This window comes from Callithrix jacchus, chromosome 9 (assembly GCF_049354715.1).
Source record: "Callithrix jacchus isolate 240 chromosome 9, calJac240_pri, whole genome shotgun sequence".
NCBI lineage: Eukaryota > Metazoa > Chordata > Mammalia > Primates > Cebidae > Callithrix > Callithrix jacchus.
The window spans coordinates 131,834,815-131,854,995 of record NC_133510.1 but is presented as its reverse complement, the minus strand read 5'-3'; the positions used below and the strand labels follow the sequence as shown (position 1 = coordinate 131,854,995).

General features: G+C 48.9%; 1 protein-coding gene across 1 annotated transcript in view; it reads right to left on the bottom strand.

Annotated features, from left to right (window-relative positions):
* Window positions 1-3,378: 3,378 nt before the first annotated feature.
* TMEM132C (transmembrane protein 132C) overlaps window positions 3,379-20,181 on the bottom strand; it is a 446,814-nt gene continuing 430,011 nt past the window's right edge. Inside the window, exons 6-9 of the mRNA XM_035258174.3 lie at window positions 16,827-17,032; window positions 14,776-15,049; window positions 13,443-13,634; window positions 3,379-4,941 (exon numbers count right to left, since the gene is read on the bottom strand). Of these exons, the coding sequence (XP_035114065.2) occupies window positions 3,736-4,941; window positions 13,443-13,634; window positions 14,776-15,049; window positions 16,827-17,032 (1,878 nt within the window). The 3' untranslated portion in view covers window positions 3,379-3,735. The remainder of the gene's footprint in view (window positions 4,942-13,442; window positions 13,635-14,775; window positions 15,050-16,826; window positions 17,033-20,181) is intronic.

The following is a 20,181-nucleotide window of genomic DNA, read 5'->3' as shown; positions in this document are numbered from 1 at the left end:
ACATGGTATCTAAAGGAAAGGTCTTGAAGCCTCTGGCCTCTCTCACTGAACCTGCAGCTGTGTGATGAGGAGGCTGAGGTCTCCTGCAGTTTTGATTAGGAAAAGTCACAATACGTTCCTCTCATCTGCTTCTCACAAGGAGAAAAATTGTTATTTGATGATGTCATGGGAATTCTAATCCCATGTGGAGAATTTTTAGGATGGTTTCCCATAGCGAGATAAATGCCAGCCCCTCGTGGCAAATCCATGCAGACAGAAGATAGGGTGGTTGTGACTTCGGGAATGGGAAGTAGGGAGGTGACAGCTAAAGTGCATGGGCTTTCTTTTTGGGATGGTAAAAATGTTCTAAGACTGATGTGATGGTGGGATTCACAACTTGGTGAATATACTACAACACACCAAGCTGTACACTTTAAATGGATCAATTTTATGGTATGGGAATGATATCTCAATAAAGTTATTTAAAAAACAACAGCTTGGCTTCTACCAAAAAACTTTCTTTCCCCAACCAATCAATAATGACAACCTCACCTGAACCTCAAACAAACAAGAACAGATGCAAAACTGTCCAGGCAAAAGTACAACTCTTCCCCAGAGGAGAGGTTTCACACTGTTTTCCACGTGGTACGTGGGCTTGCCTTCTTCTGTGAAGGACATTGGTAGTTTGCAAGGCTGGGCCTCAGTCTGGCAGTGCTGGCATCTGGCATAACCCTGGAAGTTGGGAAAAAGGCAAATTCAGGAGCCCTGCCTTAGTCCTATTAAATCAGGACCTTTGGCCACAGGGCCCAGCCATCTGCGTGTCATCAAGTCCTCCTGCTCGCTGACTTTGGGTGTTGGTGTGGATGATGGTGGATCTGTGAATGAACGCCCTCCCGCTCAGTGACTCTGAACGCTGGTGTGAATGGAGACGGTGTCTATGAATGAAAGCCCTCCTGCTCATTGATTTTGAGCACTGGTGTGGATGATGGTGGATCTATGAATGAATGCCCTCCTGCTCGCTGACTCTGAACGCTGGTGTGGATGGTGGTGGATCTATGAATGAACGCCCTCCTGCTCACTGACTCTGAACACTGGTGTGGATAGTGGTAGATCTATGAATGAACACCTTCCTGCTCACTGATTTTGAACACTGGTGTGAATGGTGGTGGATCTATGAATGAACATCCTCCTGCTCGCTGACTCTGAACGCTGATGTGGATGGTGGTGGTTCTATGAATGAACGCCCTCCTGCTCACTGACTCTGAACACTGGCATGGATGGTGGTAGATCTATGAATGAACACCCTCCTGCTCGCCGACTCTGAACACTGGTGTGGATGGTGGTGGATCTATGAATGAACACCTTCCTGCTCACTGATTTTGAGCACTGGTGTGGATGATGGTGGATCTATGAATGAACGCCCTCCTGCTCACTGACTCTGAACACTGGCATGGATGGTGGTGGATCTATGAATGAACACCCTCCTGCTCGCTGACTCTGAACGCTGGTGTGGATGATGGTGGTTCTATGAATGAACATCCTCCTGCTCGCTGACTCTGAACGCTGGTGTGGATGGTGGTGGATCTATGAATGAACACCTTCCTGCTCATTGATTTTGAGCACTGGTGTGGATGATGGTGGATCTATGAATAAAAGCCCTCCTTATTAGGAATCACTGTGGATCAGTGAAGAAACCAAGAGGGATTTTTTTTTTAAAGATTGGTAAATGTATTGTTTTCCCTCTAGCCTAACAGTTTAATTCTTCTGTGGTTGTATATTTTGGGGTGAGAAACAGCAATTAAGTGAAACAAAACACACCCTACAAGACACTGACTTGTAAGCCATGAAAAGCCTTTTAATGACAATTGGCATCACAGGTATAAATAAATATCTTCTTCTTTCCATCTATGATATGTGCTACAAATATATTTTTAAAAGGTCCAACCCAGGTTAGGAGGCTTCAAGGACCTTTTCTTAGCTACTGATTTTAGTAATTAAAAAAATAAACACAATAACCCCCCCCCCCCCCGCCCTGGCATCTTTGTGAGCGTCCCCCTGCGGAGAGCGTGATAGGCTGGGAGGCATCTTCTTCCTGCAGCCGCAGTCAGTGGTGCACAGGGAGAACTGGAGTCAGGTGATCACAAAGGGGCTTGTTTCACTGGTGTGGTCCTCACTGCCACATGTGTGTCGCTTTGGATGAATGCGTTTTTGCAATGTGCCGCTACACAATTATGCTGTTCAGAAACACAGTTGATTGACAATCTAACATAGATTTTATCTGTAGAGTTTATGCTGGTATACCCCACCCAACAAAGAAAAACAACTTAAAAACCTCCCACACAGTTTGTATCTTTGTTCATGTTATGAGCATTTATGTATCATTTGTTATGTCTTGTGATAGACCCAGCCCACCAGGTTGGCTCTGATTATGCCTGAGTGTGGCCTCTTCTTTGATTTTTTTTTTTTTTTTTTTTTGAGACGGAGTCTTGCTCTGTCACCCAGGCGGGAGTGCAGTGGCACGATCTCAGCTCACTGCAACCTCTACCTCCTGGGTTCAAGTGATTCTCTGCCTCAGCCTCCTGAGTAACTGGGATTACAGGTGCCTACCACCATGCCCAGCTAATTTTGTATTTTCAGTAGAGATGGGGTTTTACCATGTTAGCCAGTCTGGTCTTGAACTCCTGACCTCATGATCCACCTGTCTCGGCCTCCCAAAGTGCTGGGATTACAGGCGTGAGCCACTGTGCCCGGCCCTCTTTTCTGATTTAACCCAACTTTCTCCTATGCAGGAACATCCCCACGATGACAGGAGTAGATTCCCAAGGGATCAAGCGGTCCAGGCGGGGCTCCCTTCTCCTGGCCACATCCTGTCTGTACAGCCCCTCACAGAGCTGCATCTGCTGGCTTTGCCCTATGGTAGTGGTGATGGATTAAGGACAGTTCCTTTCCTCCCACAGAAGGCTCTGAGAGCTCCCTCCAATTGCACAAAACCAGCTACTATCAACAAGGCTGGAGGGATACAGAAAAACACTCAAGTTGCTACTCAGACAACGGATTAACTGACCTTGTTTCCAGAAACCCATCTAATGAATAGGAATATAATTTAGGTTTCATTTAGGAAAAATATACTGCTTGATTCTCAGAAATAAACATTAACTATGAATGCAGTGGAAGTCTGAGACACAGAAAGAAAAAAAACAGGGAAAAGTGGAAAGAAAAGTTGATCAAGGAAAGATGTAAAACTCCTCAGTTCTATCCCAGGAGGCGTCACTGTTAGGAGATGTCTCCTCCCCGGACCTGTGGGGACAGTTGAAGGCTGTCTTCGGATAGGTGAAAACATGTCTCTTAGCAGGCCCTATTTTTATGTTTTGCTCCTTTATTAGAAATATAAACAGATGATTATTTCTATCTCTTTTTTATTTGTCTTTTTGCACTTTTTTAACAAATAATTTTTGGTAGCTTGTCTGTAGTATGTTTTGACTCATAAAATAACCTTCCTAATTTTGCCTGTGCAGTTCAGTAGCTTGGTCTGCACTCCCCATGGCCCAGACTTTATTCTCCTGACCTTTGAACATCCTCCACGATCACTGACATTGATACAAGAATGTCCTTTCCTGACTTCAAAACTTTCCATCTGGTCTAGCATGGCGCCCGGGACCTTCCCTTCTTAACCTGGCTGACGACTCGTTCTGCCCCACTTAGACCAGCTTCCAGGACAAGGAAGGCATCTGGGCAGGGCCCTTTGGCTAGAGGGGCCTAAGCCTTATCTTTGAGTTTCTCCAGATAGTTTCTAAGTTCCTTGGGGGCACCCACAGCCACGTCTTGGCACACCCATTTGATGTCCTCATCATTGCCGCTGACGATGGAGTTCACCGTGGGGCAGCTGTCATCCGGGGGGATGGTGGTAAAGGTGGTGAATTTCACCTTCTTCCTCTTGGAGGTGGGCGAGTGCAGGGGTTCCTGCTTCTGGTCTCTGCCCTGCCGCCCCCCGGAGTCGGCCGACCTGTGGATTTGGCTCTGCACCTGCTTGTGGGAGCCACCGTTGAGCAGGAGGTGGTTGCTCTCCTCGCAGGCCCCCGGTCCGTGGTCTATGATGGTGGTGTGCTCATCCTGGGGCGGCGGCACGTCTCCCACACTCTCCAGGAGCTCGGCCTCATTGCCGAGCCACACCCAGTCATGAGAGTGGGTCATGGAGGCCTGGCCTTCCAGGGGCACTTGCTTGTGCCTGTACTTCAGGGCAAAGGTGGCACAGTTGATGAGGAAGACGAGGATGGCCAGGCAGAACACCCCCAGGAGGGCATACATCCCGATCTCCAGGTCACTCAGGCCCCGCTGCGTCTGTACCAGGTCGTTCTCCTCCAGCCCACTCCCGGCCTTGGGGAGGTCCACATGGGCCGGGAAGTTGGTGAAGTCAATGGGGATGTTCTGCAGCTGCTCCTCTCCTGCCAACCTGCCCCTGTCTGCCCGGCTGTTCTTCACCACTTTGTTGTCCAGCAGGGACCTGGCCGTGGTGGTGGTTCTCCGGAGAGCCCCTTCCTCGCGCTCCCCGGGAGAGCCGCCGTAGAAGTGCCCGTCCTGGCCTGTGCGCTCGTGGTGCTGACCCTTCTGCCGGCGGTCACTGGCGTGGTTCTTCATCTCATCTTTCTCATAGTCCCTGCCGGGGCTGGAGTCAGCGTCGTTCTGCCCGAATTTGACCCTGATGTTGCCAATGCCCACGGCCAGGATGCTCTTGCGTTTGGATTTCTGGCAGGCCTCAGCAATCGTCATGTCCACTCGGACCAGCGGGCCCTGGCCTTCCCCTTCGGCCACCACCACGGGCCACCTGGAAGAACGGGCCTGGGGGACCGACACAACCGCCTCGTCCTGGGAGGTGGCTGCCAGGGAGAAGTCCTTGGTGTCGTAGATGTCCAGGGGCGTCACTGAGCCATCGCTGAACTGCAGCCACGTGCTGACTATAGCTTCCTGCAGGGACACAGGCAGTTAGAAGACCACTTGGGGGATGCCTCTTCCCTTAGAAACCCCCTGCTAGGAGGACACCCAAAGAAACAGGGTGTGGGACCCCAAATCTAGACCCAGTAGCTGATGCATCTGGGGAGAACTCATACAGGGGCAGAGAAATCACCTTAATTTAAATGAGAACAAATGTGAATGTGACTAATAGCTCTCGCATAATCCTTACCAGGAACGAACAAACAGCAAAACACAAATCCCTAACGGAGATGAGGCTCCAGGTGGCTTTATCCACAGTGATCGCTTGAATCAGGCGCGTCTTCACAGACAGTGACTGGCTTCCAGGGCAGGCCCTGGTCATTTTGCCACACACCCTGTGATTAGTGGCCTGAGTATGAGGAATGGATACAGCTGTTGTCTGTACCCAGCATGGCGGCAAAGGCCGATGGGTGGGAAACACTGTCAGAGCCAAGGGCATTAGAAAGCAAGCTCCCCTCTTCTCCCTGCACGGCCCCAGTGAATTAAGCTTCACCTGAGAGACAGGAGAACAAGAGCATTTTGCCTTTGAAGGCTGACCCTGTTGTGCCACTGCAGATGCTTTGCTTGGCTGCAGCTGGACGGCAGTGAGGTGTGGGGGACAGCGCATGGTGTTAGCTGGTGGCCCTGTGCAGTGGTGCTGCCTTTGTTCTGCATGGGTAGCTGGAAATTCCCATCAGAGGGAAAGAGGAAGCTGAGGGCTAGTGTGAAGGGGCTACGTTATTTCACACACTGACTACACTTCTGTCAGCGACCCAACAGCTATGTAAAAATTATTTCCCATTGTGGAGACAGGTCAAAAAAATTAGACTTTATGTGCCTGGCTTATTTTACTCAAAATAATGTCTTCAGGCCCATCCACATTGCTGCAGATGACAACATTTCTTTCTTTTTTATGGCTGAATAATATTCCAAAAGAACTGAAAGCTACTGGCCTAGAAATGCCACTCACAGCCACGCCCACGACTGGCAGATTCTCAGGCGCACAAGGCTTCCTGCTGTCGCCTCCTCTCCAGGGTGACAGTGACCATCCTCTCCCCTTTGTGTGCCCACAGCAAACATAACCCTATGGAAAGCCTTGTTTTTAACTTAGCTGTGGATACTTCTTTTTATTATTATTATACTTTAAGTTCTGGGGCACATGTACAGAACGTGTAGGTTTGTTACAGAGGCATACACATGCCATGGTTGTTTGCCGCACCCATCAACCCATCATCTACATGAGGTGTTTTTCTAACGCTATCCCTCCCCTGCCATTTGACCCAGCAATCCCATTTCTAGGTAAACACCCAAAGGATTATAGATGATTCTACTATAAAGACACATGCACATGTATGTTTACTGTGGCACCGTTCACAATAGCAAAGACTTAGAACCAACCCAAGTGCCCATCGATAAGAGACTAGATAAAGAAAATGTGGCACATACACACTGTGGAATATTATGCATCCATAAAAGGGATGAGTTCACGTTCTTTGCAGGGACATGGTTGAAGCTGGAAACTATCATTCACAGCAAAGTAACACAAGAACAGAAAACCAAACACAGCATGTCCTCACTCCTAAGTAGGAGATGAGCAATGAGAACACATGGACACGGGGAGGGCAGCATCACACACCAGGGACTGTTAGGGGGTGGGGAGCTAACGATGGGTACTTTTATTCTGCCTCCAAGAGTGGGAACTCCTTAAGGGCAGAGACTCTTAGTAGCAGCCCCAATGTTCAGCACTTAGGACAGAGCCTGGGCATAGATGGGGAATAGCTTTCCTGGATGAATAGAGGAGGGTGAAATGTGTAACCTAATCACAAAAACGACAGCCCTTATCCACGGGGCACTTGTTATGAGTCAGGTGTTGTTTGTAGCTATTTACAGAATGCATTGTCTCCTCTTTCACGAAGTAGGTTGGGTTATGCTTCCTGACCAAAGAGAGGTGAAGAAATGTGCTCACACGCACACGTACGTTCATCGCAGCACTGTTCACAACAGCAAGGACATGGAGTCACAATAGCAAGGGAACGAAGTCAACCTAAATGCCACATGAGCCACAGCAAGTGTTCAGTAGATACAGGCTCTCCATTTTGCGATTAGAATTGCACATTTCACCCTCCTCCATTCACCTAGGAAACACCGTGCAGTCCCTTAGTGATCAACTGGATAAAGAAAATGTGGTACATTTATATGATGGAATACTATGCAGCCATAAAAAGAACAAGATTCTATCCTTTGCAGGGACACAGATGGAGCTGGAGGCCATTATTTTTAGCAAACTGATGCAGAAACAGAAAACCAAACACTGCACATTCTTGCTTATAAATGGGAGCTAAATGATAAGAACACATGGACAGAGAGAGGGAATAGCACACACTGGGGCCTATTGGAGGGTGGAGGGTGGAGGCTGGAATCAGGGAGAGGATCAAGGAAGACAACTAATGGGCACTAGGCTAATACCTGGGTCATGAAATGGTCTGTACAACAAACACCCATGACACAAGGGGACCTATGTGACAAACCTGCACATGTACCCCTGAACTTAAAATAAAGGTAAAAAATAAAATAAAAAAGAACTATGTCCAGTCACGTGGTTAGGAAGAGGCAGGATCAGGGCTGGAACAGATGTGGCTTCAGAGCTGAGCTCTTGACCACTGTGCTGGGGACCCCAGGGACAGCCACAGCCAGAGCCCATTTATCAGCCCCACAAAGACCACGACAACTCACCCTCTGCTGAGAAAGTCATGTAGCTGCCTCCTTTCCTCTCTCTCTCTCTCTTTTTTTTTTTTTTACAGCAAACCAGGTCTGATCTGTGGCCTTCATGGACCTTTGTCCCCATCCATCCCAGACACTGTCATTGCAGCCCAGGGAGGCAGCAGGCACCTTCTCCATGGACGGGGCATGGGAAAATCCTTCCTGCTGAGCCAGAGATATAGCAGCAAAGCTAGTGTGTGCTCTGAGTCCTTGCTGGAGATGTCTGCACTCAAAATCAGAAGCCCACACTTGGGTGTGATAACTGTGTGGTGTGGGAATTGGGAGAAAAGAAACTCCCTTTAAGTCAGACCTGTGCAAATGCAAACACAACCTCCTTCAGAGCAAAACGAAGCCAAACAACCAGGGTTCAAGAGGCATTCATGATACCAGAAAGAAAGGTTACAGGCTGTAGGCGGGAAGGCTGCACCATGAGAGGGGTGCATCAAACATTTACACAGAAGGGTGAGCAGGCTGATACGTGAGCTCATACAAGACTCCAAAGGCTGTACATAAAACAAAACAGCGAGAAACTACTCTGTGAAATAAAATGTGATGTAAAACAAATCAACAATAACAGTCTATGAAATGAATTTAAAAAGAAATTAAAAGCTTAATTAAAAAATTAAAAGGAGTTGGAATTGTCTCAATAAAAGTGAATGGGGCCCAGGCATGGTGGCTCACGCCTGTAATCCCAGCACTTTGGGAGGCTGAGGTGGGTGGATCACCTGAGGTCAGGAGTTTGAGACCAGCCTGGCCAACATGGGGAAACCCCGTCTCTACAAAAAATACAAAAATTAGCTGGGCATGGTGCCCACCTGTCATCTCAGCTACTTGGGAGGCTGAGGCAGGAGAATCGCTTGAACCCGGGAGGTGGAGGTTGCAGTGAGCCAAGACTGTGCCTCTGCACTTCAACCTGGGCAACAGAGCAAGAATCTGTCTCAAAAAGAAAAAAAAAAATCAAAAGCAAATGGAAACAGAGCAGCAAGGAAGGTGTGCAAATAGCCACGTCGAATTTCTAGAAATGAAAAGCAGGGTCCCTGAAGTCAGTGACTCGATGGGTGGTTCGAACAGCAGACGAGACATGTTTGAGGAGAGGATTACATTACTCCATTGGGAGACAAAGCCACCCGCGTTTCCCCAGATAGACCCACAGGCATATAAAGAAATAAAACTGTGAAGGGCAGGTGAAAAGAAAAGACAAAAGAGAGAATGAGAATTTCCAACGGTTGTTTGGTAGGAATTACAGAAGGAAACACTGGAGTAGCCTGGGAGCAAGCAGTGTTCAGGGCAATGACCCTCCATCCCACAGGACTGAGGAAGAATGCCTGCGATTAAAACAAAATGCCGATGACATCGTTTGAGCATCTGCGTCTAGCTGTAGCTGAGGACCCAAATGCCTGGACATAAACTGTGTTCTGCTGTGTGTGAAGGCGGGCTGAGCTGGGTCCTGTCACTTGTAATGGTAAGCCCTGGCCAATGCCAGCTGGCTCTGAGGGGTGAGCCTGTGCAGGAAACTTTGGGAGGGTGTGGAGCTCTCTTTGGGGGGCTTCCCACTCAGCTCCTTCTAGCTCAACTTTCAATGATCAACTGTGCTTTTTTTAAAGCTTATCTTTTGTCCAAGGTCACTCTCGGGCTTCTGGAACCCCTGCGGTTGTGTGTACAGCAAGATGTGCCAGGGAGTTAACACCTGCTGTGGGCAGCCCTCAGTGGGAGATGACAGAGTTGTTGTGTTTATCCCAGATCCCGTGCCCCTCGAGGGCAGTGACTCTTTTGGCCTTTCCAGATGTACAGTCACCAGCAGGCAGGTGCTCCGGCTGCCCTTGGCGGTGGCTGAGTTGGTAACACACTCTGCTGGTTGCATTTTCCTTCCTCCCATAAGCCCCGGCTTCTCTGCCGGCGCTGTCTTTACCACCTGAATAAACTATTTGCACTTGAATCCTTATCTCAGGCTCAGCTTCCAAGTGGACCAAAATGAAGACAGAAGAGACGGCTCAGGGATGCTGGTGCCCACCTTGTGGCCTCTGTCCACATAAGCTGATGAATCACACAACCTGACAAGTCCTAATGCCTCAACCTCACACATGAATACCAAGAGATTTTAAATTTTCCTCTCCTTTCTTTCTTTCTTTCTTTTTTTTTTTTTTTTTGAGACTGAGTTTCACTCTGTCATCCAGGCTGGAGTGTAATGGCATGATTTTGGCTCAATGCAACCTCCACCTCCCAGGTTCAGGTGATTCTCCTGCTTCAGCCTCCCAAGTAGCTGGGATTACAGGGGTCTGCCACCATGCCTGGCTAATTTTTGTATTTTTAGTGGAGATGGGGTTGTACCATGTTGGCCAGGCTGGTCTCGAACTCTTGACTTCAGATGATTCACCTGCCTTAGCCTCCCAAAGTGCTGAGATTACAGGCATGAGCCACTGCACCTGGCCCCTACTTTCTTTAGAGCAAACAAGGCACAGGGGACATACAAGCCACTACCCTCATATTTGTAGGTGTGAAAATCTTTCAGATTGTATATTTCAAAGTTGAAAATGTCATGAACAAGGTGCCAGCCTTCCACACTCTAAGGGCTGAGATAAAAGACTTAACAGTGTGCAAGTTCATTGTGGCTGACGTTTCATCTTGAATTAAGTTTTCTTCACAAACTAGATGGAGAAAGAAGTTAACATACAGCAAGCCCCCGAACGGCAGACAGTCGGAACGAAGGCCTCAGAACACCCTTGGCTTGCCAAGATCCATCTGCATCAGCCCCGCTGCATGATTGAGACTAACTTCTTCCATTAGCTCATTACAGAGAGGCTGGAATGTAGCGTTTCAACAAGAGAAGCCAACACATTTCCTCAAAGATGAGAAATTCTGAATGACTTCATGTAACACATGCCCAGAAATGATTTAGAGCTCTATCCTTTCAGGAGCCGTGTCTGCAAATCAGATGAACTACATCCACAAATCCCCCTGAGTCAGAGCTAGGGGACGCCAATTACTGTCAGCTGATGAAGACAGATGGGTGACATGAGATGAGGGTCGCCTGGCTGTGCCCCATGCCGGGGGGTTGCGATGCCAATCGCCCACCCTAATTCATTATTCATTCTCAGCAAATAGCTTCATGCTTTTGGCTTTCTCTCTCCCAATTTCCTCGGCTCTTTTTCATCCTAAACATGAGAGTATTACTCTGCTCTTTGTAAACCAGAAAACACCATGCTGATTTCCTGCCCTATCTGCTCTCGAAGAGAAGAACTGAAGAAGCCAGTACCGGGGGCTGGATGCAGACCTGCATGCACCCCAGGTCCCACCTATCGGCTCTTCGGGGAAAAACCAGGTAGCAGCTGTCTCCCCGTTAGGCAGAATTCCTAGAATGGCCCACCAAAGATGTTTCACCACAATTCCCAGAGCACGGGTGTAGGGTGAGTGATGGCTCTCAGGATTACGTTATGTTGTTACATGAATGTTGATAGTGATTTTCCTGGATTATCTGGGTGAGTCCAGTGAAATCACATGAGTCCTTAAAAACAGAGCGATTTCTCTAGCTGGTGACAGAAGGGGAAGCTGGAGAGATGGGGATCATGAGAAGGACTCCATGCATTGTTGCTAGTGTTGAAGCGGATGAGGGTAGGGTGGGGAGTGAGAAGGACTTCAGGTGGACTTGGGGGGCTAAGAAAGGATTCCGGCCAATAACCAGCCAAGAATTGGCAGCCTCATCCCTGCCACTGTAAAGATCTGGATTCTACCAACACAGATGATTCTGGAAGTGGATTCTTTCTTAGAGCATGCTGGCAAGAACCTAGGCAACCCACACTGTGATCTCAGCTTCCTGATACTCTGAGCATGAATCCAGCGGAGCTCACCCACCGCGCTGTGCGCTAGCAAATAAGTGCACTTGGCTGCAGCAGATAACGGGCATGTCTCTGCCCTGAGCATCCTCGCTCTGGCTCGTCGTAGACCCCACGACTGGACAAGGCAGCCACATGGATTTTACACAGCCTGCACTGCTTGCTTATAACACCAGCCCAGCCCCGGCAGGCATTTGAGTTTGCAGCCCTTGAACTGCACCGAAATCCCGCGCGGTGGCTGGAACTACCAATCCCCCCTAGAAGAACACAAGCCCCTAGAATCTGTCACCATGCCTGCGCCCCGGCCATCGCTGTCCTCTGTCCGCATCATCATGCCTCTGCTTTGTAGCATTATCATGTTCCAGGGAAACCCAGCCCCTACTCTAACCCCTGGGCCTTGTCGCCTGTCAGAGCCACACGACTGCTCCTCCAGCATTGCTTAGCCCATAGTGGGGTGTGGATTTAATCTGAGCTTCCTCCCCGGACTGCCTGCCGCTTGTGGCCACAAGTCACCAGAGGAAACTGGGTGTGAAGCAGAATGTTCTGAGTCAAGACTGTCTGCTCTGACGGAGCACCCAAGGCCCTGTGTGCTCTCACTAAAATAATGCTCATAATACCAGTGGGCATTCCCAGGAAAAGAGCTAACAGTGGATGGCATGTGCCAGCTGCTGGTTTTAGCACTCAACGTCATCAAGCCGAATTTAATTTGCAAACGGACTCTCAGAGGTGTTGTTACTTTCTCATTAAGAATTGAGACACAGGTGAGGTGTCTTGCCTGAGGTTACATAGGTTGTAAGGGGCATGGCTGTGATGCCATCTGAGCCTTCTGGCTCCTAAGTTTGTCCCAATGATGACATCAGAAGCAGAAAGTCTTGCAGACAAGGCCAACACCCATGTGCAGGTTGCTAAGGTCAGACGGGCACATCCTGGCTGTGTCACGTGGATCATTCTCCCTGCTCTCTTTCCAGCGTCCTGTCTTCCAGCTTAGCTCTAAGAGTCATTCAGTCACTCAACCAGCATTTATTCAGCACCTACTGTGTGCTGGCCCTGTGATTGTCAGCGGGGACAGAGCAATAATCAGGGGGCTTGTCTTGTAGAAGCTTATATCCTATGGAGGAGAAACATGCTTTGCGTGGTAGGAAATGGGGCTGAATCAGATTCATTCGCTGTAAGTGAAGGCACTGATGAGAAGAGGGTATCATAACTGGGTATGAAAATGAGAAGGAGCTGCACTCGGTGGTGAGGGTGGTGCATCCCAGGCAAAAGCAATGGCCACTGCAAAACCCCTAAAGAAGTGTGAAGGGAGTGTGTGCCTCAAGTGGGATGAGCGAGACGGAGGGCTGTGGAAGAGGAAGTCAGAGATCTAGCCAGGGGCTGTGGCACGTGCAATGTCAAGGAATACAGTCTCTTTCTAAGTGCAGTGGCAAGTCATTGGAGCATTTTAAACCAGTGTGGCATGACATGACTTATGGCTTTTTAAAATTATACTTTAAGTTCTGGGGTACATGTGCAGAGCATGCAGGTTTGTTACATAGTTATACACGTGCTGTGGTTGTTTGCTGCATCCATCCCCCTGTCATCTACACTGGGTAGTTCTCCTAATGCTACCCCTCCCATACCTCCTGCCCCCCAACAGCAGTTTTAAAGGTATACTCTGCTCTTGAGAGGAGCAGGGAGTGCAGGGGTGAGAGCGGCAGCCAGGAGACCTGGTGAGGAGGCTGGTGATGGTGTGTGTTGTTCAAAAGCTACGTGGGCGAGGTGGGAACTTTGCCTGCAATGACTTGGCCTCCATGGTGCAATGTTCTGCTGACCTGCCCCCATCTCACCCTCCACCCTGTCCCTCTGCTGAAGCAGGCACAGTGGCTAACCCTGCTCACTCTCAACCTCTGGCATTTGGCCCCCTACCTGTTTGGGGGTCCGCAGCAGCTCCTCAGCGGTGGCCACAGCTGTTATGGCCTTGCTGTTTTCTGCATTGGGGTAAAGGGTGACAGACAGCCCGGCCACGAGCTGGATGGCCAAGTCTGTCACTGACACTTTGTCATCTAGGACGGTTATTGTCTTCTCTGCCAGGATGGAGTCCGACAGTGGGGACAGCACCTGCGGGATTGGCAGGACACAGGAGAATCCATCACACATTTCCAGAGGTCAGCCCCCTTCCCAGCAACATTTCTTCCATCTCAACAGGCCTGAGGTCCAGAACACAGGGCAAAGGAGTTACATACCTACTTCACTCTATACCCTGGCCCATCCCATGCCTTTGTGAGAATCAAATAAAGTCACCCCTTCCCCAAGACACCTTAATGCTTTCTGTTGAAAAATTGGAATATATAATAAAATCCATTCTGTCTTTAAAAGGGAATGACCTCTCCTATTTAGATAAAGTATGCTTGTACAGTGCACAACCTGGTTAACTGTACATGATGATCCTGTTGAACAGGCTCATGAAGAGCTGAATTATGAATTTATAAAAGAGAACTATAAATGGTTCACTCCTCCCACCACCACCACAATGTATCCTCTGCTGAAACACTGCTTTCTGTCTCACCTTGTATGCCAAATGTTGGGCTTGAGGTGTCCAGGGGAAATGATAGAAATGTGCTAAGCATTTCCACATATGGTATAGGGGTCCTGAATGGCGTTCCAGAATGGTGGGTTCAGAAGGGTGGGACTTGAGGGGCTGAGGAAAAGGCTGTCCACGCCCCATCATTTACCCTTAACATTTACTGTTCTGTACACTTCCTCAAGTGCAAAAGCGAGAGTGGGATTTCAAAGAGAGTTTGTTGGAGAAGTAAATGACAGGAAGACAGAGTGACTGAAGAAAGGGAGAAATGAGAGGACGAATCCGTGCTTTTTCCCTGGGCTGCTGGTAGAGGCGGTGCATGGAGAAGAGGATGGCTATTTCTAAGAAGGCGCATGGGGAATACGTTGGGCAAGTGTGTGCTAAGTAGGAGAAGCAGATGTGAGATGCGGGTGCTGGGAGGTGGTGGGAATGGTGGATGCAGTTGGAAATGAGGTCACACGGGGAGCTAAGAGAGTGCAGCTGCCACCTTCTCCATTCTGTCTGGAAGGAGACTGGATTCTAGATCCATCCTGGACCCATCTTCCTGTGTCCCCACAATACCATCTGGAGCCATCATGGGGTTGAGGAATTGGCCACAGTGACCGGCCCACCCTGTGAGTCTCCCTCAACACCGCACACATGCCCAGTGCTGGGGACACGGAGACTCCAGCTCCCTACCTGGATGGTTGTCATCCCGACCTCTCGCCCCACCAGGACCCGGCTGTCCTGCAGGGTGGCCACGTGCGGCTCCTCCAGCTTCATGAAATCTGCCACCAGGTGAGTGATGTCAAACTGCCAGTCAGGGCTGAGCAGATGGCTGGGCTGGCCCCATGGGCCGGCGCCCTCGGACACGAACTGGGTGAGGACCCGCACAGTGGCGTGCTGATACTTCAGCGCACAGCCCCGGCCCCGCCGCTCCTCCTCGTCCTCATCCTCGCTTTCACGGGTGGGCCTTGTGGGAAGGGACAAAGAGCTCTGAGATCCAGGGAGAGGAGTCTCAGATGTTCTTGAGACAGGCAGGCGCCCTCCTCAACCTCAAGGAGACAACATTGAAGACACGAGTCCCATAACCACTCAGGGGGCACCAGACCTATCTCTAGGCAGCACTAAGGGATGGGCATCTCTTTCTCGAATACATTTACAGAAAAATAAAAGACAAGGGCTAATATGTACTAAACCTGCACTGTCTCATAAGTAGCCATTGGCCACATGTGGCTATTTTAATTTTTGTTAATGATTATTATATTTTTAGAGACAGGGTCTTGCTTTGCTGTCCAGGCTAAAGTGCAGTGGTCCGTCCCAGCTCAGTGCAGCCTTGAACTCCTGGGTTTAGGTGATCCCCCTGCTTCAGCCTCCTGAGTAGCTAAGACTGTAGGCATGCACCATCATGCTTGGCTAATTAAAAAAAATTCTGTAGAGATGGGGTCTTGCTATGTTGCCCAGGCTGGTCTTGAACTCAAGTGATTCTCCCACCTTGGCTTTCCAAAGTGCTGGGATTACAGGCATGAGCTACCACACCCAGCCCTAAATGTTAGTTTAAATAAATACAAATCAAACAAAAAAAATTGAGCTTCTCCGCCACAGTGACTACAGTCTAGCTACTCCAGAGCTACCCATGCTAGTGACCACCATATTGGACAGAGTGGTTCTAGAACATTCCACCACAGTAAAGTCCTACTGGACAGAGCTGTCCTAAACCCTTGAGATGCGGCAGGTCCCGGTCTATGCTTCCACATGTATGAACTCTTTTGGCCTCATAACGCTATGAGGCAAACTTGTAATTATTCTCATGACTAGATGAGGAAACTAAGGCACAGAGAGGTTACGTAGCTTACCCACAAAGCTAATTAGTGGCAGAGATTGGATTGGAGCCTGGGAGTCTCAGTTCCTCCCCCTCAGGGATGTGGAACAAACTTACTGTCTTGGCTACTCATGACCACAAACTGATCTCAGGGACGGGCTAGATTCATGGCTGTCCTTTCCCATTGAGCCAAGTGCCTTCAGCTTCTCCTTACAGAGACGGATTCCTCATCTCACTGTCCTGCTTACTCTTGTTGAGAAGCTCTCCCTTAAGAGAAAGGCGCTGCTGCCTGGGGCACTGTCAGGCAAAGAGCCCTAATGGTAGGGGCTGTAACATTCCAGGCGGGAAGCTGGGAACTCAGCAACACCTTCACTTAGCTAACATCTGCTAATCCGGGGGTCACAGAGCTGAGAAAACAGGACCCCATAGTCTTACCGGTTACAGACACACAGTGCAGAATCCCAGATAACAAATTAGAGGCTTTTGGCTACCAGTGAGCCCAGGGTCCATTAGAAATGCAGTTAAATGTTATTCGATGATTTGCTCTGCAAAAGCAATCCAAGCTTAGAGATATGCAGGAAGCTCAGAGGAGGGCTTTGGCATTTTTCTTGGAGAAAATAAAAGAAACTTCAAATTGCTTGGTAACAAAGATGCTAAAAAATGTATTAAACTCCATCGTGTCATTTTGGGAAAGCCACTTTCAAGAGCCAGCCTCATGGAAGCCACGGCGAGGAGCGCAAGCAGCCTGGGTTCCACACAGACCTGCTGTTGAGCAGATATGGGGCCTGGCTGGGTTATCTGGGAGCCTTGCAGAAATGCAATTGCTGAGATAATACCGGCACCTCTCAAGCATGAGGTCCTTTAGTGTTAAGGTCAGGACATAAAGCTGTTGTTTCGGCTCTAGGGTGGCTCCCCATCCCAAGCTCACCTCTTACTGGTCACAATGGGGACCCTCCAGCCCTTTATCTGGCTGAGCTCTGTGTCAGAGACCTCGATCTGCAGGGGCAGCCGGGGCACCCACACGGTGACATGCAGAGGGGCGCTCAGGTACTGGTATGTGAAGTTCACCACCGCATCTGTCTTGCCTTTGATCTCTTTGCCATTGACAAAGATGTAGTCACAGCGGTCAGATACCTGCACAGACAGAGGGAGAAACGATGGAGGAGACATTCACGGGCTTGGGAGACCATCCTTGTTTGTCTTCCCTGTTCTCTTGCAAAGCACAAACACTTAATGGGTTTCTCCTAATGCAGAGCCTGAGACAAGGACTTGGTGCGCTCAGTTTAATTCAGATGTGACCCCAGGGAGCAGGGGTGAAGGAGCAGACGAGGGAGACAGAGAAAGAAGAAAAGCCTCCTTTCTGAGGCTGCCACAGGGACCGTACAGGGACATGGGCTCAGTTTTCAGAAACTTCATGAAAAGTATCTAGAATTATCCACCCGAGGGACAAAAGGTGGGAATATTTTTTAGCTGTCATCTCTTTCTGCCCCTGCCTGGTACACATACAGCAGACTGAGGTGAGACTGCAATCAAAAAGTGAACTTGAACTTGCACAGAACTGCCGCTGTAGCTGAAATCCGGGCGGGCTGAGTAATTTGACGTGAGCACCAGAGGTGTTTGCACGCTGGGCAGGTGTGTCTTTTCAGAAAGTGACTGCACCCACAACCCACCGCTTCCAGCCTCCAAGGATGCAAAGGCCTGTAGTGCCTTCCTCCCAGCATGGTTCCTACCAACTCCGAGGTCTCTCCCCTTCATGCACACGCGGGCCTGACGCAGGTTCTTTATGACACCCAGGCTTTGGCAAGGCCGGTCCCTTTTCTTGGAAGCACCTCCCATCCCTATGTGCCCTACCTGCCCCAGCTCAGGGGTTCCTGGGACACGTCTTCTATGACCCCATGAGATTGTTTATATAATATGTGTTCATTACGTCAATGGCAGATCACATAAGGGAGTACCAACGTGTGTTCCCTTTCCCTATATGCCTCCCTTTCCTTTCCCCTTTCTGGCAGTTTGCTGTCTCAGGAAAGGGATGAGGCAGAGCAGAAAAAAAAATAAAGACACACAGACAAAAAAAAAAAGTTTGCAAGTATCTGGCTTTTGTGTTGCAAGGTGATTCATTCAAATATGACTTGATCTACAGCCCAGTGGCCATTCCCAGTGCAGCAAGCAAATAGCAGAATGATGCCTACGGTCTCAAGCAGGCAAGGAGGGTCAGTGTGGACAACAACGAGGGCCACTGAGAAGGTAACCTTCACCGGCCACTGTGACCGGTAAAAGATGCCCCCTGGCAACTGCAAACAGAAGACTGCAGGACAAGATGTTCCCTTCCCCAAGGCCTGGCAATAGTTAAGTCCCCTAGAAATTAGTTTCTGCCACCCTGATGAATTGAAAACTGAAAATAGAAACCAAGTTGCATTTATAGAATAACAATATGGCCCATCGTGAATGGCTGAGTTTATCAGATGTGATTTAAATGTGTCCCATGTGCCCATATTACCTCTTAAACTAAGAAGTCCTTGAAGGCAAAAAGTACAACTCTGGGTTCCTTACACCAGCTGCTTATGAAGTAGGAGCTCAGTGAAATGGATATTGCATGGATGAATGGATGCATGAGTAGATGGAGAGACAGATGAACAGATGGATGAGTGCACACACTGATGCACAGACAGATGGACAGATGGAGAAATGGATGAATGGGTGGTGGATACATGGGTGGATAGATGGATAGACAGGTAAACTAATGGATGGATGCCCATGCTGATGGACAGACAGATGGACAGATGGAGAAATGGATGAATGGGTGGTGGATACATGGGTGGATAGATGGATAGACAGGTAAACTAATGGATGGATGCCCATGCTGATGGACAGACAGATGGACAGATGGAGAAATGGATGAATGGGTGGTGGATACATGGGTGGATAGATGGATAGACAGGTAAACTAATGGATGGATGCCCATGCTGATGGACAGACAGATGGACAGATGGAGAAATGGATGAATGGGTGGTGGATACATGGGTAGATAGATGGATAGACAGGTGAACTGATGGATGAAGGCACACATTGAAGCACAGACAGATGGATGGACAGGTGAATGGCTGGTAGATAAATGGGTGAATCAGTCGATAGACTGACAGACAGATAAACGGATGGATGTGAGCACCAGAGGTGTCCATCAATGGACAGAAAGAAGGATAGATGGATGGATGGACAGGTGAATGGCTGGTGGATAAATGGGTAGACAGCTAGACAGATGGACAGACAGGTGAACAGAGAGATGGATGCACACATTGATGGGTGGCTGGATGGATAGATGAATGGCTGGTGGATAAATGGGTGAATAGGTAGATAGATGGATAGATAAACAGATGGATAGATGCACACATTGGTGGACAGATACATGAATGGATGGATGGACAGGTGAATGGGTGGTGGATAAATGGGTGAATAAGTCGATAGACTGATAGATGAACAGCTGGACAGATGCACACATTGATGGACAGACAGATGAATGAATGGATAGATGGACGGTTGAATTGCTGGTGGATAAATGGGTGAATAGATCGATAGCTTGATAGATGAACAGATGGACAGATACACACACTGATGCACAGAGAGATGGACAGAGGGATGGATGAGCGGGGCCTGCCCTTCACGGGATGCCTGCTTCAGGACAGTCATCAAAGATCTTGGGGTTGATGGAAGATGCAGTGACAGACTGAGATGAGTTGGAGCCAAAAGCCACAAAAACACAAGAAGTTAATTCAAAAGTTTCTAGAACATTCTCAGGCAGTGTTTCCTAACCTTTCTTGGGTCATTCACTCCTTCGAGAATACACATAAAGCTAATTATTGCTAGAGAAATGCACGTACATACAGTTTAGTGGAACATTTCAGAGTTAATAAAGTCACTCAGAAACCCCTCGCATAGCACTTAGCATACTAAGCTGTAACTGCTGATTTGCTTATCGGTCTCCTGTCTGTATCACATATTTTGGAAAGAACAGAGTCCCCTTCCGGGGGTCTGTAGCCTCAGCCAAATAACATCCAGTGCTGAGCAAAGAACTCTCGTAATCTGGTCACCCTCTCTTCCCCCAGCTTCCGGGAACCATGGATGGCTACTCTGGGCTCAATTTTCATCTTCAACGTGCATTTCTGTTTGGAGAGGCAGCTGGTGAAGGCTGGGCTGAGAGAATTTCCTCCATCTGCTGGGGACAGTAGCACGGAGCAGTTGGGAGGGGAACACACGGATGGATCTTCTCATTCACGGTCAAGAGTGGT